General features: G+C 50.2%; 1 protein-coding gene and 1 long non-coding RNA gene across 5 annotated transcripts in view; one reads left to right on the top strand and one right to left on the bottom strand.

The window, feature by feature from the left end:
* Nucleotides 1-25,722, bottom strand: part of LOC116444007 — a 219,130-nt gene that overhangs the window by 1,838 nt on the left and 191,570 nt on the right. The window lies entirely within an intron of this gene.
* Nucleotides 1-25,722, top strand: part of ANTXR2 (ANTXR cell adhesion molecule 2) — a 79,509-nt gene that overhangs the window by 51,148 nt on the left and 2,639 nt on the right. Inside the window, exons 15-17 of one of the 2 annotated variants that reach the window (XM_032109026.1) lie at nt 1,125-1,292; nt 2,432-2,512; nt 23,223-23,297. In XM_032109026.1, coding sequence (XP_031964917.1) covers nt 1,125-1,292; nt 2,432-2,512; nt 23,223-23,297 — 324 coding nt within the window. The remainder of the gene's footprint in view (nt 1-1,124; nt 1,293-2,431; nt 2,513-23,222; nt 23,298-25,722) is intronic. The other variant, XM_032109027.1, reaches the window with a different exon arrangement.

Here is a 25,722-nt window from a genome sequence, read left to right as displayed (position 1 = left end):
GTGGTCAGACTCCACCAATTCTGGTTTCTTCTGGGTGAAGTGGCTTTTGTCAGAAGGAGAAGGTAATTTTTTCAGTGAGAGATCCACCATCTAATGGTTTTAACAGTGTTTAAAATACATTTTAGCAGCCACGTGACAAAAAAGTACCACTGATCACAGTGAAAGACAGGTGTTGAGGGGCCTCCTGGCAGGCCAAATCACCGCAAATGGCATGATTATGTCAAGTCTTGGTGAAATGATCCAGGCCACTTTCACTAAGAACTCTCAAACTCCAGCCATAGCTTTTAGCTGTTCCTTTTTGGATGAGGAGGGAACAGCCTTGTCCAGGCTTGTTTCTGAGTGCAGTACAACAAACACCCCTGCTGAGATTGCTGCACGGTGCTTCCAGTTACAAGGTGAAATAGGATTCCTGCAGCAAGGTGAATCATCCCTCGCAGCAGGAAGGTTTTTCCATGTAGTTCCTCTGCACAGCACGATGAGGGTAGCCTGTATGGAAGTCGGAATACGTGTCTGTCTCCCCAACAGTGATAACCCAGGTTTCCTTCTCTTTCAGCTCTTTGTGTATATTTTATACACTTGGAGCAGTGATTAACATACACATTGCTACATGTTCTACATGCACTTAGGCAGGTTAGACTGCTTCACCTGCTCTTCTCCAGTGTGTATCTTCCTGCAGGACAACATGGAAATCTGAGCAGGTTCAAGGAGCTTCTGCTCAAACCTGCCCAAGCATCGCATTTAATCTGCACTGGGGTTCTTGAAAGCTCTCTGGGTTAGGAAACCTGGGTTCCATAAATCTTGGCTTTCCTGTGTGCCGGATTAAGGTCTGGTATTTTAGGATAAATAAGAAGTGGAAATTATATTTTTATATCATAACTTAGAGAAGATTTGACAGATCCCCTGTCTCCTGTACAGCCCATGTGAAGCACGGTAGGATTTTCTATCACTACTGAGACTTATTTACACTTAACTAAGACTATTGTTATCACAAATGAAGAGGTAATGTTCTCCTCAGTACCTCCTCAGCACCTCTTCCAAATTTATCCTTGTTCGGCTCCCTCTGTTATTTGCAGCAGTTTCCCTGCCCTGTGGTGCACTTACACCTGAACTCTGCCTTTCCTCAGGTGCGCTGGGGTGACAAAGGCTCAACAGAAGAAGGGGCCAGGTTGGAAAAAGCAAAGAACGCTGTGGTGAAACTCCCAGAAGAACCAGAAGAACCTTTTCACCCTAAACCACCTAAACCAAAGCCTACCTCACCAGCCATGCAGCAGAAGTGGTACACGCCAATCAAGGTAATCTGTTCGACCGTCTTTGGTACAATTTGTTACTGAGGGCTGGATTCCTTGTGCCTTATGCATGCTGAGCTGTGCGTTACTTTCCAAGTGTTCCTGTTCAAGTGTAATGTGCTATTCTCAAAGGGAACACCTACTCAGCAGGAATGGCAGGAGCAGTTTGTAGCCCTAAATGCAATACTTGATCGTTACTGCCACGTTCTGTTTGCCTCCCCTTAAAAAGGGACATATTGTACAATGAGAGCGTTAAAATTTATGGGGGTTTGTTGGCTTAGTAGAGCTAATTAAACCCAAAACTGCACAGTCTGTAGCTGCTACACTAAGTTTTAAACACACATTGTCATGACAAACCAAGAAAAGCAAAAAAATTATATAAAACAATGTAATGCAAGAAGTCTGACAAAAAGTGAATTGTTCTATCTGGCTCATAATAACGATGCTCTGAGTCACCTGCAAACACAGCACAAGCACTTCTTACAAGTGGAGGGTAGGTCTGTAAATACCTTGCCTTTAGGTGTTAAGAGAAGAACACACACAGGTGTAGCTGGGACTCTGGATACTTCTGTCTTCCCAAGTGCCTGCGAGTCCTTTCTGACCCCCAGAAAGCCCTGAAGCCGTGATGTCCAGGCACACAGGCAAGGTCTGGAGCCATCTGTGCAGAGCGGGATGCTCCTAACCAGCAGCAGAGCCGCGGCGCGTGTCCTGCGCCGAAGCTGCACACCTGTGGTGAACCTGCTGCACCCAGCTCGCGTGGGACTCACCGTGTGCCACGTGCCCAGCAGGGCCCGCGTGTGTGCTGTAAAAACAAATGTATTGATGCGGGATAAACCCCTGCTGGACATGGGGGCATTCGGCCCAAATCACGGCAAACAAAGCACCGCTCCTGGATGGCTCAGAGTACGGGTGGGTTGGGCCCTGCCACTCCACTCCCCGGGCAGGTGAGTGCCCTCCCTGGCACTCCAGGTGGGCAGGAGCAGCACTGCAGTGGCTGTGGGGAAAACAGCCCAGGCTTAGCTCTGCTTGCTTGGCTCCAGAGAAGTGGTGCTCCGTTGTGGCGCTCCATGTCCCTGGGATGCCCCTGGCAGCCCCCGTGCGGGTGGGGTGTGCTGCCCCCTGACTGAGCCGCTGTGTCCCCGCAGGGCCGGCTGGACGCGCTGTGGGCGCTGCTGCGGCGCCAGTATGACAGAGTCTCGCTGATGCGGCCCCAGCAAGGAGACCAGGTGGGTGTGCGGCGCGCGGCCGGCGAGGGGCTGGGGCATGGCCAGCCCGGCAGCTCTGGTGTGGGGGGCAGAGAGCACAGTGGGAAGGGTGACGCATCGGGGAATCCGTGCGGCGAAAGGGGGATGGCACTGGCCTGGAGACACGGTGCCAACAAGGGGCTCTGGAAGGCAGAGGGAGGGGCGCTGGATGTGGTGTGTGCTCAGGTGGAGAACAGGAACACAGCCTCATGTAGGGTAAACTCTGTCACGGGCACACAAATCACTCTCAGATGCAGCTGTTCGTAAGAGCAGAGGCTGGCAATAATGTCCATGCAAGTTGCTTCCCAGAGCTTTGCACTTCCACACCAAAGGCACCTTTCACAGAACAAACAGGTGAGGAAATGCGTTTCTCAGACCATCCTTTCTCCTGGAACACATGCGGCCACTGAAAAAGGGGCCTCTCCATCAAACGCTGCTCTGATGAGGACACAGAGCTGCTGTTTGCACCCCTGATATTGAAACCAGATAGGGTCCTTTTGATTGCTGCTCCTCAGGAAAGTATCACTTCGAATATCAGCACTTATCCCCTGGGACCACTCAGCTTCCTGTCTGTGGCACTTGGGAAGAGCCACAGGAGCAAATGCTTTCCTTTAAATAGGATGGCAGCAGGTCACAGTCTCACATACCACAGAGCACTGCTGTGCAGAACACTGTCTATGCACCATACAACATGAAGGCCACATAGAAGGATGAGAGGGCTTAAGAGGAGGTTACATGTGGTAGAATGGGAGGTAATGGGAATTGCCTGGGATGAAGTTGGGTGCTGTTCAAAAGGACGAAAAGGTGAGACTAAGGTAAGACCAGTGTTGGAAGCAGCAGAATGGCCAAGTGCTGTGCTGCAGGTGGAGAACACAGCTGGATACGGGTGTTAGCATTGTTACCGTGGCAGGTTAGTCACTCTTTGCAGGAATGATGCATGTGACATGGAGCAGCAATAACAACAGCAAATCTACACACAAAATACATGGCACAATACAGTTTAACAGGTAAATTCAATATAAACAGGAACATAGAAGTAGTGCCTTAAAGGGCTAAGAAAGTGTCAGTCAGGCCCTGACTAAGGCAGGGAGTTACTGGAAGGATTGCCCTTGGCGTAGGCTTTGCTGAGCCATTGTGCAGTCAGACACCTGCCTTCTCTGGGCCTGACAGGAGCAACACTGGTCAGCACCTTGACTTGTGAAAAACAGAGCAGTGGCTCAAGAAAAAAGGAGTGATATCTGTGCCTAAGTGAATGGTGGGGTCAGATGTGACCTGTGTCACGGCAGAGTGACATTTCTGTGTGGTGTTTGCTGTCTTGGGGAAAAAAGGGTATCTTTTTCCTTGTTCCTAACATGCTGGGTGGGGATGCCATGGTGGGCCCCTGCGTGTGTGTCAGTGCACGTGTGTGCATGGGGAGACACACACACACACACACACACACACTTGCCTTGGAAACAGCAGCCATGGAGTCTTCTATTTCACCATCTTTCTTTTACTGTTTAAGAACTTGCCAGTTCTATTCGTAGAAGAATTCAGTGCTGAATTTGAGTCCTTGACCAGGCAGTTGAAATTTAAGCATGAAGTATCAAAGCAGAGCGAGCTGTCCGTGCACCGCGCTGTCCCGGCTGTGCCGTGTGGCAGGCAGTGTGAGGGCCGTATCGGGAGGCTGCCAGGGCGGCTCGAGCCTCGGGAGCCGCGGCTGCGGGAGACGGGCAGCGCCCAGGTGTGGGCACACCGAGCAGGCTGCGGGCACAGCTGTGTGGCGGCCGCGGGAGTGTGGGGCAGGCCAGGGCACATGGGGCCTGGGGGCTGCAACACTAAAGGTAGCACGGCTTGGACACAGCTGCTCCCCAGCTCGCCTCAGGCACAAATCCAGAGATCCAACGTGGTCTGGCTGTGCTGGGGGCCGAGGACATGCAGCCACTTCAGAGACAGCTGCACGCCGCGGCAGCTGCGCCATGCTCCCAGTGAGGGACGAGGACAGCAGGTACAGATCGAGGGCCCCACAAACAGCCTCCATTAAGCCACGAGCGCTTTTGAAGGGCTCCCATCAAACAGAGCAAGTCCGCAGCAGGAGATTTCGGCTGCAGAGCCATGTGGTGTTTTCTGCACTAACAAGGTAATTTATAAATGATGCATTACCCTGTGTCTGTGCTCCTAGCTAGACTTCCTTCCTTTTTTTTATTAAAGGGGCAAAGAAGACCGAGCCACTGCAGTTTGGGCTACTCTGATAAGCCAGTTCAGTGTCTGAGGGTCGGTACTGAACTTCTTTTCCCAAGAGTCTGGGGCTGCCCAGGAATACAGCCTGGCACGGGGGCACAGCGCCAGCCTCAGGGGCCTGTTTTTTTCCTCTAAATCCTTGTGTTTGTTTTCCAAGTCATAGTTTAGCACCAAGAGGTGATCATCAGGAGTTTGGATTCTTTGTCTGAGCTTGTGGCAGTGTGATGATGGCTAAGGCTCTGATCCTGTGTGCGTTTACGCACACAAACATCTTTAAGTCCACAAATAGCCTGTGGCACTTGTAGTGAAGACTTTGTCCTATCAGGATGCAAATAGGAGTCAACGGTAGAAGAAAGATTGTACCTCATTCTAGAAGAATCAGAACAGAGGAGAACTGTAGAATGCTTCCAGCTTGTACTTCCATGTACAAACCAGCCTTTTAAAAAGGAAGACACTTGTACTTGTTTTTAATTTTAAGCCTATTAGTATTTACCTGCTTTAAAGGTCTTTTCTAATAATGGCTGCAGAGCTAACACAAACATCTGTATAAACTGTTACTTTGGAGCATCTCTGCATAATACAAAAGTAATACATTCTGCATGTGAAAGATGTGGATAGCAGTGCTCCCTCCAGAAGGAAGCTCCAGGTCACTGGAGTCACCACTTTGCCCCGTAACCTGGGCTGCTCTCAGGAGGGTCTGGCTGGCTGCCCATCCCAACTAGAGTGGCTCTCCTGGCAGTTGGATTTGCTGTCAGTCAGTGGAAGTGGGAGGGATCATCTTGCTGAAGAGAGGATGTTGTGCTGGTGTCAGGAGAAACAGGGATATTTTTCCAACTACGTAGGCAGCAGTTCTTGGCGCTGCCTCCCTTGGTGCAGATGAGTCTGCTGCTCTCTTAAACGAGCCTTTGGGACTCATCCCTCTGTGAATATTGGTAGGAATGAGAGAGCAGGAAGAAACCAACCTGCCTTGCCTGCCAGTTCCAAGGCCATGGGGCACGGGATGATGGTCATGGAGAAAAGAATGTCGGTGCTGGGGGGAGCATGGATGTGCCACAGCTGTCCCATAGCTTCCCTGCCAGCACACGAGCAGTGCGGCCCCCTAAGCCAAGCCAAAGGAAAACTTTCCATGGGCAGGGCAGGGGCTGGTAATCACCGAGTGTTTTGCTGTGCAGGATTCCCAAGCAACAAACACATTTGTTTTCCTCATCCTCACGAACCTTTCTCATGGAGTGAGCTGCAGTATAGTGATGCACCAGGCCTGTTCCCCTGCCCAGATTATTCCTCCCTTGTGATCTGGCGGCGCAGGGCAGCTGTCCGAGCGGCTGGCCGGGATTCGGGAATGGCCGCTGAGCTAATCTTCAGGCTTTGCAGATGAAGGAGGCAGCAGATAACAGGATTAAAGTTTCCCAACCCAGGGTTTTCACAGCCCGAGACGCGGGTGGAGGGGGAGACAGAATGACTTCTGTCATTAATCTTAATTGATTGCCAAGAGGTTTTTAATCTGGCTTATTAATTAGGAAGGTCCTTAACACACTGTCTACATATCAACATCAGATGCTCTTTTGGGACTTTGGGGACATATGGCCTATCTATATTTACATTCACACAATTTACACATACATACATCGCTGTATGGGAGCTGCTCGCACGGGTAACGCACACGGAGCGCCGAGGAAGCATTTGCATTTATACCCTCCTCAGCAAAAGTGGATGGAAATGAAAAAACACCTTGCACAAAGGTTACATTCCCACATGATGAACACGCATACCTCTGTTTATGTTGATATGCGTATTAATCCAGATCAATTTTATGTACCATTTATCTAGATTAGAGTTCAAATGGCATTCTTGGTTTGGCAGATTTAAGAGAGAGGTCCCAGTGTTCTTCCACAGTGACACGGCATGTTTTTAAAGGTCCAGGTTGTGGTTTCACTGCCATTTGGAGGAGATCAGCACAAATACTTGATATAACAGAGTCGGGTGATGTTGGAAATAACTGACCAGAGCCAGAGAGGCTCTGAGATGGGAGGCAGTGACAGAATGAGGTGAACAGAACTAGGCTGGTTTCCCTCTCACTTCACTGGGCTCTGCTTCTCTAACCACCAACAAAGGCATATGAAAACACCTTGGAAAAGCTGTTTTTAGAAAGTGAGTTTCTGTGCATGGTGTCACCTGCTGTAGCTGTGGCAGCCCGAGCTCATTCACTCACCCAGGGTGAGTTGTTATAAACGTGTGGTAAACTGCAGCTACTGGAGTTCAGAGGAGGCTCAGATGTGCCCACCCAGGCCCGACCCGACACAACTGGGGGCTCTAAAGCCTGCAAGCATTGGCACGTGTTAATCCTTTCATGCACAATATTTTCCGAAAGAAGGCAGGGGGAGGGAGCTGTTCCCCCACGGCCCTTCAAAAGTTGGGGAGAACCACAGCACACATGCTGCGGGATGTGACTGCTGCATGGGAGAGGCAGACGGGGGGAGAGAGAGAGAAGAAAAGTGATCCAAAATTATATTTATTGCCTCTGATCTTATTACTGTATTCCCATAATTCAAAATTACTTTTGTTCTGAAATCAGTTTTTGCATGTTTAAGTCCATTCTGAACTACGGATCCATAAAGCATTAGCAGAAACCCCTGTACACTTCAGTTGTTTGCATTTTAAACTGGCCAGGTGTTCCTCAGCTATAACGTTTCCTGACCATTGACCTGTGGGCTGGCGGTGTCACAGCCTCCTGCAATTTAAACACAGGCTCCAAGGAAGTTAATGCAGCTCACAGCAATAGTTACTGGTGCTGCTTCCTGTCATAAAGGGTTTGTGGGTGCACACAGGTCTATCCCCTCCCAGTCACTCTGAAAAGAATTCTGTAGCTTCTAGAAACCGGTGGGCAAATGCTACATGAGATCAACCGCTGCAGTTCAGGTGGGCTCAGCTCCTGCCGGGCTCCAGGCCGTGCCAGACAGGTGACCAGGGAAGAAGAGCAGTGTCCCTGGTGTGCAGCCTCAGGATGGGTGACACAACCCTCTGGCCGTGAACACAACCTTGGGGGTGGGTGACAGCCTTCCTAGGATAGCGCTTCCTTGCTGCAGCTTCGCAGGTGCTCTGGGGCTCAGTACTGCTCCTTCCTAGGTAATGGTTGTTTCTCAGACACCTTTCTGTCTGCAGTTTTCTCCCACAGCCTTGCCCTGTCTTTATTACTTAGTCCAGCAGGCCACAGGCTGCAGCGTAAAACACTTTGATCCAATGAAAAAAGATCAGATTTTCTTGGAGGTCATTATCATGTTTTTAAAATGAAACAACAGGAGTTCTTTACTTTCTATTTAGAAATAGAAGTTCCCTTTCTGGATGCAAACTGTGCCTGTGTGAGCAGAGGGGAAGTGAAGGTGCAAAGCACACAGGAGCTCGTAGCATGTTTCATATCTTTCTGTACCCAAATAGATGGATGATATTTTATTTTACATTATAGTAAAACATAGAACCTGATAAAATCTGGAAAATCTGTAAAATAATGAGCAGAATAAGCATATTATGATCCAAAAGAAAATGGATTATTTAGAGCTGAACATTCGGAGCAGAGCCTAAGGGCTCTGAGGATATTGCTCCATTCTGGGAAGGATGTTCCCAGCCTAGCCGAGCACCCCTGCATTAGGGAATGCCCCAGAAACTCTGAGTACTGCCACTGAGGCCCCCCTGCTCACCCAGGAGAGACAGAGAGGATGTCTGAGGGCACCTCCTCATCGCAGGGCTGCCACCCTGCCTCCCAGGGCTGCCTTGCTGCCCTGTTACCGGCTCTGTTTGCCCCCTTGGGGAGCTCTGGGTGCCTGTCTTAAACCTGGAGTATCTCCCAGCCACAGCGGTCGCAGGCCACTTGCTGTCATGCCTTTACTAAAAGACATGTCAACATCTCCAGACAGGCTGCCCAGTGAAGCGGCCAGGGCAGTGATGGGAATTCCGCTCCCGGCCCACCTGCTCCCATGCTGGAACAGCCATTGGTCCCCTCTGGTGACATGGCCATGCCCCAGCAGGTGGTTACAGGTCATTGGGGCCAATCAGCTCCATGATTGTGGCAGCTCAGTAAGGTTTTTCCCTCTGATATCAACAACAGAAAGGAAAGGCATACGAAGGATTAGGAGAATATAATGGATATAACTTTTCCATTGTACCTAGGAATCTGTGCGTTAGAACTGTGGGAATTCTCCTTAAATTTATTTTTCCTACGCTGAATGTAATTAAGGCCCTTTCCTTCCAAGCCAGCCACATGCCCAGCTGGCACTCTGTGAATGCTCTGAGGCACACTCAGGGCATGTTTGATGTCAGTCCGTCCTGATTTATAAACCCATAAATGCTCTGCTTAGAGGAAGGAGAGTAATATTAGGTTTTGGCTCAAAGAAGTCAGGAGTAACGCAGTGTGCTGTGTCCTCCCAGCAGCAGGGAGGATGTGCCTTCCCATTGGGCCATGGCCATACATCCCTAAATGCAGCGTGTCCTCTGGGCAAAGCAGTGGGGCTCTCCCAAGGGACATGGGGAACCGAGGCACATGTGCAGAGGTGATGTGAGCCCCAAGTAAGGAAACAAACCCATGGCCAGAAGGGGGAAGGAGAGATGCCCCTTTGAGCACCACATGGGAGCAGAGAGCCGCTGATCCAGGTAAAGGGGTTCACAGTGCATTTCTAGGGGATGAACATGGGAGAGTCAAACTATAAAAACAGTGACATGGGCATTTGGTGCCAATGAAGTGCAACATAAAACAGGTTTTCTCCCGTCAATACATTCTTATTTGTTGCGGAGCTTAAGGCGCAGAGATTTCGCCTCGTACATAGACAAAAGCCAAGCCAAGTCAGATCTTACGCCAGCCTAGACTGAGCTCCACAAACCCAACCGCATTTACCACAGACCGCACTGCTTAGGTAGAAAATCGTGGCACAGTGGGCTTTTTTCTTGAGATGGCTCTGAAGAGCAGTTTTATGAATAACTGCTTCACCTCCTGCGTTCGGGCTGAGCCACGTGCCCTATGTCGCGTGGCACCAGCTGTCAGCCAGGAGAAACACTGACACTACTGATCCCCTGGTATGACCAGTGCATGCTCAGGGACAGCGTTTTCTGTGCTTTTGTCAAAGACTGTTGTCACTGGAGACAGTCTGGAAAGGCCAGTTTGGTGGCAATGAGGTGGGTGGGAGGAGAAAACTCTGCAACAGCGGCAAGAAACGGTGCTCCATGATCAGAGTCTGTCCCACACCTGTGACTCATGGTCTGAGCACCCGCAGAGCCCTCAGCACCTGCGGCTGGGCACTTTGCCGAGCACCCTCCCACTGGGGACCCTGTTCCTGCAGAACCCGCGGGTGCGGGTGCAGGAGCAGCAGGAGATGTGCCTGTTCAGGAGATGACACCCAGAGCACGTGCACGAGGGTGACCTGACCTGCTCACACCTGCAGCACAGCCATGCTGCCTGGTGCGAGAGGAAGGGCTGGGCTTCCTTTGGCACTAGGGCTACAGGTCTGTGTGTATCCATGGCATAAGTTCGGTCACGCGCACCCCAGCTTCCTGAGGCTGATATTTTCAGATGTGCTACTCAGATCTATTTTAAGGGTTCTTCCCACTCCAAGTCTGTGATGAGCATTAGAGCTTTAAAGCGCTGCTTTGGGAAGCTATTATCAGTAGGTATTAATTATTGAACACTATACCTTCTGGAAAAGTTGTTTCATCACTGGAAAGTGACCTTGCTAGAAGAGGCAGAGGAAAAGAGAGGCGTATGGTGCCTCCTGAGAGCAAGTGGAGTGATGCATGGCAAGAGAAGACACTAAAGATTTATTGTCTGTGGCAAAAGAAACACAGATCTCTGCTTGTGCAGTAAGTGTTTTTGACATCATACGCCATAAAGAGTGATTGGATGCTGTAGTTAAAAAGTGTTTCACTGAAGGGAAATAATAGACATTTTCACAGTGCTGTGTCTATTAAGTGTCCAACTGCGTGGCTGCGCAGCTGAGCTGGCCCTGAGAACTCCAGTGTTGCAGTTCAGGCAGTTCTGAGTTAAAAGGCAGCTGGATAATCCTGAGAGAGGACACTGAGAATTTCTCTGTCTTAAAAGAAGATCCCTTTTGACCTTGGCTGGTACAGGTTCTTACTGCCTGACATCACACCACTGGACAAGTTCAACATCAGCACTGTTTGGACACCTTGCATGCAAATTTCTTTTATTAACCTAGCCCCGGCCTTTTCCCTGGAATTTCTCTTTTTCCCAGCTGTTAGTGCAGCAGTGCACTCGTCTCCCAGTGACACTGCTGGTTGGAGTTGTCCCATTGCTTCAATGGTTTAAAAACCCCAAGAAAAACAGGTGTTCAGTTTAAAATAAAAGCTGGGGAGAAGCCAGCACTCAGCCTCACCTCTCACCCTTCTGGATGCCTCTGCCAGGCTGGAGAGTGAGGTGTGGCCAGAGAGCTCCTCGATAAATCATCATTAGGTCCACGTGCAAATACAGTAGCCAGGCCCAGGCGCACAATTAGGCACCTAATTATGTTGAAAATGCAATTGTGCACTTTGCTACAATGGCCTCACGGCCTCGGGAGCCGGCCGGGGCCCAACCTGGCCCAGCGAGGTACTGGGATGGCGCGCCTCTGGGAAGCGTCCTGCAAGGGGCAAAAGCGTTCATGGCGCTCAGACGGGAGTCTGCCCGGCACAGCCCGCGCTTGGGTCCCTCCTCCTGCCCACACGGGGGTGACAGTGATGGAGGGGACAGGCCACAGCACGGATGTGTTACTTCTGCCTCTTTTTGCTGCGGTTTCTTTTTTGTCCTTTCAGCAAGACAAAGAGGGGAACACCCAGCCAAGTGGGATCCGTAATTCAGATGACAGTGTGTGACTGAAACTGCAGCGAGGCTGATTCCAAAGGAAAATACAAAATTTCCAAAGGAAAATGATGCTGTCACTGTTCAGGGATAGCATTTTCCATATGAAAATGTCTCATCTGGGAGTGTTGTCAACGCCACGGGGGGCCAGACTGTTCAGCCACTGCTCCCATTGGCAGGGCCCATGTGAGAGTAGGGAGTGCGTGACCTGGGAGCTGAGGCTGGGCAGTGGGGGAACAGCTTTAGCCTCTGCTGTTTCCTGCACAGGTGAGGTGCCACCATTAGCTTCAGGTCTGTTTACCTGTGCCAAAAGTTTTTAACCTGGACTTTCGTACTTAGCTGAGAACAACTGAGGGAGGAGCCCAGTTCCCAGTCAGGAAAAATGAAGTGCACTTGTCCTGTGCCTGTTCAACATCCTATGATGCATTTTCTTTATTCTTAGTTTTGTAAAACCAGCAGTCCCTTCTCCTTGATAACGTGCTGGTAATTCCTTTGGAGGAATTTGAAGGAATTCCTCATTTGGAATTGAAAACTTATGCTTAAAGTCTGAGCATAAGACTTGCTGGAGAGAATTTGCTAGCCAAGGAGCGAAGATACATTCCAACATTATAAAATCGTAGAACTGCTAAAATTACTGCAGTTTTTAGTTTTAAAATGCATGTAATTTGTACAGTCTGAGGTGCTACGCAAAGGAACTTTGTCTACATCAGGGAATCTTCATTAGCTTTATTCTGTGAACACAGTAAACCCAGGATTTCTCCACGGATTCAGGAGGAGAGGCTGCCTGGGCCTCATTTCTATCCATTTCCATCCCACCTGCCATGGTCCCGCCATCGGCTGAGAGGTGTTTGTGTTTCATTCTTGTGCTCACCACCAGTACTAAATCCTAAGGAAAGCCATTATTTTGCTTAGGAAAAATGCAACGTTTCACATATTTTGCAGTTTCTCACCTATGCTTCCAAAGACGGGTCCATGTCCCAAAATCCCACCAAAAAATCTAACAGTTCTGGTCCTCGTTAGCACCAGAGTCAGGAGTTGAACCTATAGTTGGGAAAGCCAGTTTCACTGCGCTTTGGGCCAGTGTAGGTGCAAACACAGGATTATTACCTGGGTTAGAGACACACCTGCACTTGTAAGGTCTTGTATCCCCTGTCTCCTCAGGATTCCCCATCCTTTGTTACCATCTCTGCGACAGAGGAGGAACAGGCACTGTATTTTCTGATTGTCACTACCAAGTCTGCAGTGATTTATTCCTATAGGCTCTAACTGAATTAAAATCTTAATTAGGCTTATGCTACTTTTTTCTTCATTTTAATTAGGAACAGCCAAATCACTTGTCTTGGGGAAGGAGAAAGAAAAAGATAAAGAGCAGCAACACTTTTTCTGCTCTGTAGTTGTATTAATGAAGCCGTGGTGAGAATGTCTTCCCAAAGAGGTACCACAGGGCAGGACAGGTAGCACAGCACAGACAGTGCTGTGGTACAGGAAACCTCAGTCTTCCACAGAAATATTTTCCTTGAGTGTTTCCTGGTATCATTTCACACCCAAGTTTACAGTCCTCACTTTAATAAGACACCAGGAAACGACCCATTACAGCAGTGAGTTTTTGGTGCAGTCACGTTGAAAACCCTCTGAGATCATCAAGTCTGGCACTCCCCCAGCACTGCCAAGGCCACCACTAACCCACGTCCCCAGGTGCCACATCCACAGGCCTTGGAACACTTCATGGAGAAGCATCGCTTGTCTGTCCTGCTCGTGTTCCACCTACAGCAAACTGTACACAGATCACAGGCTCTGCCTTGAGCAAATTAGAGGTTCGTACTAAGCTCTCCTAACTTACCAAATGCTGCCATCAATGAAGCGTAAATCCCTCACTTTAAGCAGCAAAGGGATTTTTGTGTGCTTCTCTTTCCGTGTTACCTGTTCCTTTCTCCGCAGCCAGCCTCTCCAAAGGCTGCAGCTTTGCACAAGCACAAGCTGGCTCTTTGTGGAGAGGCCCTGGCTGAGTTTGTGTGCTCCTCTACAGGGTGGAAGATTTTTTTCCACACACTGCCCCACGGGGCCCATGGCAGGGAAGTGGCCATTCCAACAGTTCCCCCCGTCTGTGGGAGAATGTGCTTCCACCAGCAAAGCTGCTGTGGCAGGGCCGGGGGCTCAGGCTTTCCCAGGGCTTCATGGGGCAGGGGCCATCCCAGGGGGACCTGGAAACTCTCAGCGCTCCTGTGAATCTCCTGCTCAACATTTGCATGTTGACATTTTCTACTTAAGGGACCTTTTGGCATCTTCAGCATTAATTTATAATGCTGTGGTAGCGGGGCTGCAGCACTGCAGGAACAGCCTTTACTTTAGAAAGACACTGCTCTGGAATCAGACTGGATTCAGTGTAGAGACTGACCACATTCCAACTGCTCCTGCTGGGATTTGGTTTTTGGATTTTGGTTTGTTGAATTTTTGAATTTTTTTTCTGATTGTTTGGCTAGATTTTACAAGTGTATTTCCTAACTGTATTTCCCAGTATCTTTACATTTCACATGTTCTAATGGAGTGTTACATGACACTGCTGGACTTTGTGCACCTTCCCGTGTGAATTGAGCCCCAGGATCAGTCCAGGAAAAAAGGACTTGAATTTGTGTACTTGTTTGGCAGATATAATTCACCTGGCCTGGTTCATGCAAAGGTGTAATTAGAACCAGGGGGTTTTACACGGGCAAAGTGGGCTTAAAAGGGCCATTTATGTCAGTAAGCCCTTGCATGGGCAAAGGACAGACCAGCTGGATTAAACTTTATTACAACTGATACAAGGCCCCTTACAACATGCCTGGGTCATTTAAAAATTTTAGAAATCATTTAGCCTCAATCAGCCCTTCACTTACTGCAGTTAAATGCATGTAAGCCATTTGAGGACAGTTCACAAAGCTATTTTTATTCATTTAACTACACCTGTTTGAAAATGTAATTTGAAATATGCAACTAATTACAATAATTGAACCTATGTTTCATTTCTGCCAGAGAATTTTTATTTAGAAGTTTCTAATTTGCCCAGTGCAGGCTTTGGTTCTGTTATGCTTTCAACTCCAAAGAGCTGACATCCTCATCAGTGAAAGGATGTAGAAAAGGCACCGATCTACCCATGTTGTAATTAAATTCAGGTTTCAGTCTGTGTGTGGCTGCAGCTTCGGAAGGTAATTATGCACACCTCATTGCTTTTTACTTCTGAATGCTGCTGTGGTCATTTACCAGGTAATTCCAGAGACAAGGTCTAAATTACCAGTGATTTCATAAAGTTTAAAATATCCATACCTAGCAGGAGGGTGCCAGGGCACTGCCTCCTGCCTCCCAGACTCTGAGTCCAACAGTCTTGGAAAGGCCCCAGACCCGAGGGGGAACAGGGCGCTGGGCAGCCCATGGCTCAGTTCTGTGTACAACAAACATGGCGTTGCCACGGCAACCACGCTTAATTGGGTTTTGTAATAGCAGTGACAAACCCCGCCACCTTTCCCAAATTCACCATTTATCATGGCATTCCTACACCTTACCTCCTTTTCACCACTGCGAGCCATTTCCCAGCTCTCACATAGGGATTTCGGCGGGGGGGGGGGCTGTTCCTTTCCTTTGACCAATCAAACCAATCCGATCCCTCAGGCAACTTGAAACTCTCTAGGTGGGATAATTCAAATTTTTGTCAAATCCCTTGGAACTCTAGTGTCTTCCTCCTGCTGGCATTCCCAAGTGTCTGCTCAGGCAGGAGGTAGGAGCTAGCTCAGCACAAGGCTCCCAATGACACTGTAGGGGTTGTGCTGTGCCCACACACCTGCCAGCTGGGTCAGGGTCCTCTGGAGGATGCACAGCTCCTTTGGGAAGATCTGACTGTGCCCTTCCTTGTGGCCCAGTGCAGCCAGGGCTCAGGCTGGGCTCTGGGAGTAGCCCCCAGCCTTGCCCCAGGCTCTGGGCATGCCTCCGAGCACACTGTCCCTGGCAGTGCCATCCCCCAGGCCCCCAGCCAGCCTTCCAGGCCAGGCAGGTATGAAACAGTGGGGAGTGTGTTCCTTGGTGTTTCAGTGCTGCTGGATGGATGCCCATCCTGGCCTGGCCCTGTGCTGTGCCCAGGTGTGTGCCCCCCCAGCCAAGCCATCTGCACTTCCATGCCCAGGAGCAAGCTCTGGGTCAGCCCACGCGGGAGGGGAGGGCGCTGGGCAGGGACCTACACACGCGGCATACGCTGCTCCTTTTCCTTTTGCATCTGTGCAGCTTTTCAGGAGATGCCGGCTCAAGTGTTACCCAAGTACTCAAGGCCAATTCCTGAATGAAATGGAGGAGCTTCCTTCCTTAATTCCAAAGCTGACAACTCCATCACCACCTCAACCAGGCTGTGTACAGCTCTAAGGTCTGGCCAGCCTTATCCGTGCTTTAGTGAGAACCAGATGTTCCCTCTCTCTACAGCTCCTCTGAGTTATCTCCCATTCTGAGAGTGCCCTCGAGGGTGCTTCCTCCTGCCTGGTAAAAAAAAACTACAGAAACCCAGAAGCTTTGGATAATGAAGCAAACATATTTTTGTGGTGCAGTGTGGGCAATTTTTTTTCAGTCTGCTGCTAGTTTTTAAATATAAAGTATAGCATATGTTTAACACAGAACATATGGAAAGAAAGAAAAAGCAAATCTTGAATTCCAAGTATCTTATTCTAAGTGGAAAAGACTCCACAGTGTGAAAGTGGTCATTCAGAACAAAGTCAGAAAGATGCACTTATTATACGTTAATATTTATAAACCTAGTTAGGAGAAGGAGAGTTCCCTCACTGTGGGCAGTGTCCAGGCACACACACAGGTGAGTCTTGCTTTGAGAGGAAGGTGTGACTCTGCAGCTTTGTCAGAAAGGCTGCTCAGCTCGGGAGGCTGCTCAGCCCCCCTGCCAGGAGCTCGTGTGCTCCTTCCCTGATGTAAGGTAGGCTGGGTAAGGCACCTTATTTTTCTGGACAGACTGACGCTGCAATGATTTAATTAATTTCTAAGCCAGATAATTCACTTCTAAATTCTTAGCAGACAGTTACATTTAGTGTAAGAACTCTTCCATTTGTATCTCTATCTGCTCTTATACTTTGTACCTGCCTGTGTAGGACAAATCAATCTGAACTTTCAGCTGGGAGTTCATGATCTCTTATGCACCCAGACTCCATCCACATGGACCCGGGTGCTGGGAGCAGTTCAGCTCCTGGCACAGGAACAGCAGCAAACGCCCTCCTGTCCCGTTATTGATGGGGAGAACTCCTGACAGGTCGTTTCACGCACGAGATTTTTTTACCAGCAGAGACCCTGAACAGACGGCCAATAGATAAACCAGCATGGCCGCCCCTGCATTCCCTCCTGCCCCCAGTGCTCACAGAACCACGGCACCGCTCGGGCCCAGCCCTGCCCTGAGGGAAACACCGCACAGTGCAAAACCCAGCACTGTCCCCCGACCGCAGCGGCTTCTTTTCTCAAGTCCCGGCACTTTGTCTCTCCTCCAGAACACAAGGACGGGGAGAACTGGTTTGAATGCCATGAGACAGGTATTTACTTCTCTTATTCAGAGAGAAAGCCGCAGGAAGGACTCGGCAGTGGCAGGGAGGGACCTCCAGTGCAGGTCTGTGCTCCCCAGACCCACCGGCACACAAGAAGCCCCAGGTGCCATCCTTACTGACTTCCTCCTTCCCCCCTTTCTCTTCCCTCTCCTTCTGTGTGCAGTCCCAGATAACTGCCAGTCACTTGGCCGGGCTGGCTCACAGAAGGTGCAGCAGGCACAGATGGCACTAATGCATAAATGCGATCTAGTGAAGGGATGCCAGCACCAACCCCCAACAGGTTCCAAGGAACTGCAGTGCACTTAGAGGGATACGGGGATTGGCAAGGTGAAAGCTGAGATTTGCAAGAGCTCACTGTTCCCAAATCAACAACAGAACCCTACAGCAAACGAGCAGATTTCTTTATTAATTTAGCAAATGCACTTAATGCCACCATCTCTGGGTTTATGTGTAACAAAGCCCCTCCAAAGCCCTCACTCATTATACAAATTAAACTGAGCGAAGGAAAAAAGGGAGAAAGGCAAAGGTGGGAACTGAAAACCAGAACAGACTCAGCAGTCTGCACTGATTCCTGTGGGTTTTGGGAGAGCTCCTCAGAGGAAACACAGCACAGAGCAGCTGGGATTCAGGGGATCTGCACAGCAACGGAGTAAATGCCATAAATACCCTGTCCCTCCTCAGCACTTGGAGCTCTCCCAAAAACCCCACCAAATCCCTTTTTCCAGTAGTTGTTGGAAACGGACATTCAAGAAAAATGCACAGGGAAGGGAGGAAATGCAACCTGACCATGTTCCCCCAGGAGACCTGTCCTGACTGCTGGAGAACAGGGGCACCTCCATAGGCACGCCTGTAGCAGTGGCTTCTAGTGAGGAGAAACATCTCAGAGAATACAGCCTCCAGCCCCAGGCCGCATTCCGAAGGCAGGGAGAGAGGACAGCCCAGTGCACCCATCCTGGCGGCTGCCAGCACTGTGTGTGACGGGCCAGCTGGGGGGGCCCGGAAGGAGCCCCTGACGGACCGCACCCTTGTCACTGCGCAGTCCAGGGACCCTTCACATCCCAGTGCCATTATGCAGCTGCCTTTAAAGAAACTGTTCCTGATTTTCAACAAGGCACACAGGAGCAGAAGCAGAGCCTAAAAATTAACAGAGCCAGTAACTTAGTGACACTGGCACGTGCAGGGGAGTCGTAGCAAATGCCTTGGCAGTACAAAATCAGAGAATGCTGCTGGGGAGTGGGATGCCTAAATATCTGAGAAGTTTGAATTACTAATCCCTTTGGCATGCCAGCCGAAGCCTAACAATGTGCTGGGGGGCTTGTCTGCAGGAAGAAGAGCTTACTCTTGTGGTACCAGGGAAGCTGATGTGGTGGAGGGGTGGGGAACAGCCTGGCACCCGTGTCCTTCCTGGTCATGTGCTTGCTGTCAGCAGCACTGAATTGTCACCAGCTGGGACAGCTGGGTCACAGTGGCATCTAGAGGGCTGCCACGTGCAGTGTGTGTGTGCAGAACGAGGGTCCTGCTGGGCTCTCCCTTCCTGTCTCCAGAGCCAGAGCCAGCCCCAGCCAAGTGGGCACAACCCCAGGAAGCTGCACCCTCCTGCCGCAGCCTTGCCAGTCTTCCTCCTAAGAGCCCCCACTTAAACCCTGCCTACTACTTCAAATAGGTTGACATCTTCCCACAGAATTTCTAAAGTGGATATTTTGGTCATAGTAATTGTATGATAACTAGCTTAAAATTATTTCCATAGTGTCCTGAATACCACAGAACTGGGCTGCCTTCTCTTGTTACAAGCCATTGTCAGAAAGCCAGTCAGATGCTGGATAATCCACAGGCCAGGATTTGGGCTGGGGTCTGAATGCTGTGCCATTGCTCCAATACAGGCTCAGAACATGACCCTGGGTGACTTACGCACCTAAAGCTGTAGAGCAGGTGGGTCTTAAATCTCTGAGCCATCTGAAGAGGAGAGTGTCTCTTCAGAAAGGCCCAGGTTAAAGCATTGATCAGGAAAAGGACACTGGGAAGTATTCCTAAAGGAAAGGGATGTTAGGAGAGGCCCAAGTTGAGGTCATAATAGAGGAGCAGTGGAGTTTGAGGAGAACGGGTCTTCTGACAGTTCTGGTTTATCTGTTGCTACGCCTGATTTCAGAGAAGGATAAATTGTGTTTTTCTCACAGTGGCTGCACAGATGGGAAGAAGGAAGAATGATGGGAATGTTTAACTTGTGCTTTAGAGGTGCCATCCCTAGGAACTCCATATTTTGGATATTCTTTGTCCTTATAAATAAAAAAGGCCCCACAGCAGTAGGATTTGCTAATTTATGGTTTCAGCGGGCTGATTATTGATTCTACGAGACTTGAAGCGTGATGCCTCTATAGTAGCATATTATCTTTCTTTTCTTCCTAAAAAAGATGTCGCAAACTCACAAAGTTGTTTAGGATGCTGACATGAGGAAACTGGCACTAGAGATTAGGCCTGGTGTCAGTCTGTGTAGAGACCCCCCATAACATAAATGGGATCCCCACTCATAGCAGGGATTCATCCCAGAAGTTTTGGGAAGAGCTCAAAGAGCAGAGACATGTCTCAGACAAAACCTCACTTCCATTTTTCCCCTGTGCTGCAGTGCTGCATGTGTGACTCTCAGAGCTTCACCTGGAAGCAAGAATCACAACCCAACCCCCCAGTGTCCCATGGGAGGAGAGGGAGCTGTCCCAGGGACAGCTCTGTATGTCACTGTGGAGATGGCAGGAGATGTGTCCTGGTTTTGGCAGCACGTGCCTGAGCGGCTGAGTGTCCATGCGTGAGCGGCGTGAGCGGGCAAGGTGTGCACTGGGCCAGCGCCAGGACACAGAGCACCTTCCCTCTGGCAGTGGAATGGCCTCACTCGGCCTTCCAAGGACTAAGGAGAGCTGAAGGAGAAGAGCCCTCCATTGGCAGGCGCCCACAGCAGAACCAAGAGCATGTCCTTCAGGAACGGGTCAGACCTTGCCAGGCCAGGGAGGTACTTCCAGGGAGGCAGCACGCTGGGAGCGAGGGAGGCTCACTGCCAAGGGTCAGGGGGAGCGAGCCAGGGCCCTCGCTCCAGAGGATCCCTGCTGGAAAAACAGGGGCTCTCCAGGCCATTTCCACATCCTTTCCTTTTGCATAAGCAATGCTTGCCTTGCATGAGGAAAACAACAAACTCCTGCCCTCTAGAGACAGGAGACCTCCAGCTCTGCTGAATAAAATATTTGCCACAACCTCCTTTTGAAGCAGATGCTACAGACGCAGCCAGTTTTATCCTCCCCCAAGGCTCACCGGCCGGCTCAGCAGCTCGACACTCCCTCCTCCCAGCCCTGGAAGGCCAGCTCGCAGGACAGGCAGCTTGTCACAACCACTCTCGGTCAAGGCAGGAGTTTATTTGGAGAACTGCTGAATACAGCAGTCACAGAAAACTTGGCGAAGGAACGAAATCCCTCCCTTCTTCACTACCCAAACCCATCAGGGCAGGATGGCCAGTGCTCAACGCCAGCCCAGCACCCACTCCTGCCCGTTCCCTGCCTGCCCACAGCCCTGTGCCATCTCTATTCCGCCTTGTCCACGATGGGGTGCAGGGCACCAGGACACAGGTGGAGTGCAGGTGGCTCTCCCTGGGTGCCACAGAGCACAGGGGGCTGCAGAGCCCCTGGACCCAGGTCCCACAGGGGTACACCCCTGGTGACATGCACTTGCAAGACAGAGCAGGTGTGCTGACTTGTCCATATGCCCAGTACCCAAGTAAGTGCTGCTCGTGGGTGAAGAGCTGGCATTTCCTCAAAGCTGCCAGCCCACTAAAGATACCTCGGCAAATACCCCTGGCTCCCAGGGCAGCAGCAGGTATGTGCAGTTCCATCTGCGCTGCGGGTACGAAGTGGGCATGAGCCACCCCGGGTTCCAACAGCAGCATTTCACACATAAACATGCCCTCCTCTCCTCAGTGTTTGCTCCAAACACACATCTAAATCACAGGCACCGAAAAAAAAAAAAAAAATCTTCCAACCGAGCATCTTTAAACGACCTCTTTGGAACCTCTCCCTGGCAGGTTTGGTTTCTCGGCCTGTGCTCCAAAATACAGCATTTATCAGGTGCGAAAGACAGGAACTATCTTTTAAAACAACTTACTCCTGTCTTCCTGCCCTTTACTGCCCACATCTAAAGCAGGTCCAAGGGGTGGAAGGTGGCTGTGAGGCACCTGTAACTGTGCTGGCACCTTCTCCTCACAGCAACCTTTTTTTGGGTTCCCTTGTGACACCAGCTCCTGGACCCCAGACCCCGTGACCTTTGGAAGCTGACCTCCAGGACTGTAGGATTGCTGGGAAAGATCGTGTGGTTCACGCACACATGCTAAGGAGGTTACATTACATAAATCTGAGGAAAATACACAAATTAACATGCCTTTCCACTGAAGCTGCTGGCAAAATTTGTAAAAGTGAAAAACCAAATTCTTGTTAGGGCTCAAATAGCACTGTTCCATTGTAGTTTGTTTCTCTTCATGGTGGTGTGTTACTTTAGGAAGTCACTTCAGGAGGTCTTTGAGCCCACCCTGCGGTGTTCTCAGATCTCACCTCAGCTCTGTCAGGGGTGTTTCAGCCAGCAATTCAGGAATTCTGGGGAAAAGCTGCCTCAGGTGGCCCCAGGAACAATTCCGGTGCCTGCAGCCGTAACACCAGTTCAGGAGCATCTTCTAAGGAATTATTGCTGATGAACTGTGTGACAAGTGGTCCTTCCAGCAGCAGGTAGTGCCGTGAGGCAGCTCTCCAGGGGTTAAAGCCCTACTCCCATGTCATGGCTCAGGGCTGTGCACCGGCACCTCTCCAGGTGCCACCTGCAGAATGGCAGCATGTGGGCTCTGCCACAGGTGAGAGGGGGAACCGGCAATGGGTTTGCCTGACATCAGACAAACGTGCTGGTAGCAGCACACCTGGGCAGAAGGGAGGTCTGAGCACTCAGAGCCCAGCAGCACAGCACTCAGCTTCGTGTCAGCAGGGTGGGAAGCCAGTTTCAAACGCCCACAACGCCCCGAGCGTCCCGGGGTTCCGGGATGAGGGATTACCACATTGTGAGGGACAACGAGCAAGTGGGAGAGAGATGCCAGCTCCAGTTCCTGAGAGCTGTTCAGAGCTGCACAGGATGGGGTGGGTTAGCAGCCCTTCTCCACAGTAAAGAGCGATCTTTAAAAAATAATAAACTTCCCTTCCGATGTACACTTGTCAGTGGGTATTTATGGGGTGAGTGAGTATTGTACCTAAAATACATCCCAGGCAGTGGAGCCAGGGAAAGAGCGGTCAAATTTAATGCCAGAGGAATTTTAGTGCCCAGACGGGCCAGGGGACACAGGCTCTAGGTAATGCTGCTTCTGCCTCCTCTGGAATGGGGAGGTCACTGAGGGTCTTGTCAGACAGTGGGGTTTGGCCCCGCACAGGCGCTCTGGTTCCGCTCCCACTGCCCAGAGGAAGTGCCAGGATCAATTCAGCAAGGAAACAGGACTCTGAGGCAGGTGCTGCCAGGCACTGGCACCTCAGTGCCCAGTTTGAATCGCTCCCAGCTTTACTCCCTCAGAATTCCCTTTTATTGTCACCATTGCACATGAGTGTGTAGGTCCAGAGCACATTTGTTATCCCAGTGAGCAGCAGATGGGGAGGCAATGATTCTGAAGAGGTGTGGAAAGCAGGAAATGGCCTGTTGCCGTGCATTAACAAAGAGGAAAAGGTGTACACAGTCCTGTCTGTTTGTGCAAGGGCTACAGGGAAGAACACACTGCCCTCAACTTTGATCCTTACAGAGAGGCAAAGTGCAGGGTGCATGTGAGAACAAACAGAATCAGGTAAAGCAGGTTCTTGCCTGCTGACCCAAAGTGCAGCAGCAGCCTGGGCAGGCTGCCCTGGGGAGCTGTTGGGAGCAGACCGCTTCCCGGGGACGCAGGCTTGGGCTCGCAGGGATGCGCCCATGAGGGATGGAAGATGCTTTGGTAGTGCTGTGACAATGGGGCAACAGAAATGACAGTGTTCAATTCATGTCTCAGGAGGGGCATTATTCTGAAGCCCTCTCCTTTCTCACGGCTCTGCAGGCACTGATCATGGAGTGCAGGATCAATGCCAAATCCCAAAAGGGCATGTGTTCTTCATGGGACACTGCAGCCAAGGTAGGAGCACATGAGTCTCAGCAATGGGCAGTGGGGATCTCAGTCCTCCCAGGCCAGGAGAAGCCAAGCTCTTGGGACATTGGGTATCATACGGGGCAACAACTGTCCCGGCAGAACACTGCCAGGTGCTGCTCTGGGAAAAGCAGTTGTTCTTAGTCCTCAGCCGGATGCTGAACACATCAGCAGTGCCCAGGGAAACTTCCCACGGATACAGCTACTTGGCCATGCTAAAGGAATCCAGTCATACACAAGGACAAGCACCTTAGACCAGGTGGAGCAGCTCAGCCTGGAGGCTCAGTGTGGTCACATCCCATCCCAGATCCAGCCTGCTTCACCTGCCCTTCCTGAATTCCTGATGAACACTGAAGGGGCTCCAGAGGAGCCCTTGCCGTGTTCTCCTGCCCCTGCCGGAGCCCAGAATTCCACTGGGATTGTGGGACAGCAGCATGTGTCTGCTCACACAGACAGCCCAAAGTGCTCGTCACACATGGCTGGCCACCATCAACAGCCAAGCTCCAGGCCCAGGGTGGACACTGTCCCAAAGGGATGTCTCTTCCCCCCTTGCCCTCAGCACGGGCCACAGAGCCGTATGGGCTTGGAGAGAGACTCACTGTTGCCCCTGCAGGCCCCTCTTGGTGCCTTGTTTCGGGCATTGCCAGGTGAGGCTCTAACCTGGGGTTTGGTGTGAGCGAGCACCCAGTCCCTGAGATCCTGTGCCCTCTGAGAATTTCCACCTTGCCCTGTAACTTAGATTCAGAAAGAAATTCAACAACTGGATAAATGGCTTTGATGTAATATAAAATAATTCCTTCTTAGGTAAACCCCCCTTGCTATAGATCTCTTTCCTCTTTTTTGTTGCCTGCCACATTCTTCCCCCACAGTACCTCTGGTGCGTCTGTGAGCATGAAGGGTGGGGTTTTCCCTACTGGATCTGGTGCGTAGAGACAGCTCCCATATTCCCTACAAAGATCACGGAATGCATGCATAACTCATTTTTTAATTACTGTAGTGCTAAACCACTAATTTAGTGCAATTTCATACTCACTACATGTTGGTATTGTTAAGGTTTATGAACCAGTGATTTACAAGGCATGGTACGTCAGAACTCAAATTGGTTGGATTGATGGTTTAATTGAGCACAGGGGCACGAGTGTAACAGTTACTCCCCACACTGGGGTATCCTGGCAATGCCACCAGGATGGGAATGCATTGGTGGAATTGGTTACATGGAGAACGCATGTTTTAATTGGGAAGGCCAAAACCAGACTGGTGAGACTAATGTTTGGTAAACAGTGCTTCTACTTAAGTAAATAGTTCGTTCTGTAAAGGTCAGATTAATCAGAAGAAAAATTTAATATTCTGTTTCTAAAAGCTGGTCTCAGTGATGACACAGATATCACTGCATGGGAGGCTTTGGATGCCTTTCGAGGAAGGACTTACGTGAGTCCGCCTCTTTTTCTCCACACCAGTTTGCAGGAGAAAGTGCTTGTTGGTCACATCACTGAGTTTCTAGTAATGAAAACCTGCAGCTCATATTGATCTGAAGTGATAAACCCCTAACAAGTGAACAACAAGCCTTTTATTTTCTGCCTGCCTCAGTTTGCCTATCTAGAATGCAAATGGTTGAATTTCCCACTTAAACTGACAGTGTATTTGTTATTACCTGTTACTGTCTGATGCTGAGAGTGTTTGGAGAGCTGGTATATCTTAGGGTTCTGAGATTCCCCAGCTCAGGGTGTTTTCCCTGCCAGTGACATGGGCAACCTGCCTGACCACACAACTTCTTTCTCTCTTCTCTTCGCCGTGAGTCATGGAATAAGGAGGTTGGGGGCAGAGATGTGGGGCATGAGTGGGGAACCAGAACAGGCAGTGCTTGCTTAAGGTTCTCCTCTCACCCTGCTCCGCCTGGAACCACTCATCCTGGCAGGAAAAGGCATGTGGATGTGGCACTTGGGGACATGGTGGTGGCCTTGGCAGTGCTGGAGGAATGATTGGACTGGGTGAAAAAAAGCTTGAAGAGCTTTTCCAGCCTAAAGGATTCCATGATTTATCTCTCTGCATCTCTTCTACATGTATAATACAGATGGTGGCAGCCAGAAGTTCCTACAGTTCCTGTCCCCACCTTTTCACCGGTTTTATATTTCTTACACAGCTGACAGAACTGAAACATTAGGAAACCCCTTGATGAGAACACTGCCCTTCTCATGCCAGCCAAGACCTGCTTGAGTCATGCCAGATAACTCTCTGCCATCACCCTCCTTGATACCCAGAAAAACTGAAGATCAAATTAAATGAATGACAGGAATATGAAATCCAGCCCAAATTTCATTTGGCAATTCCATAATCTCCCAGGTTTGAGCAGGAAGCAGTAATTTCCCTCCAGCAGTGCATCTCTTAAAGCAGAAATAAGGATTCAGAGCAGAAG

The sequence above is a fragment of the Corvus moneduloides genome, chromosome 5, assembly GCF_009650955.1.
Source record: "Corvus moneduloides isolate bCorMon1 chromosome 5, bCorMon1.pri, whole genome shotgun sequence".
Classification (NCBI taxonomy): domain Eukaryota; kingdom Metazoa; phylum Chordata; class Aves; order Passeriformes; family Corvidae; genus Corvus; species Corvus moneduloides.
This window is presented reverse-complemented; position numbering and strand designations above follow the sequence as displayed.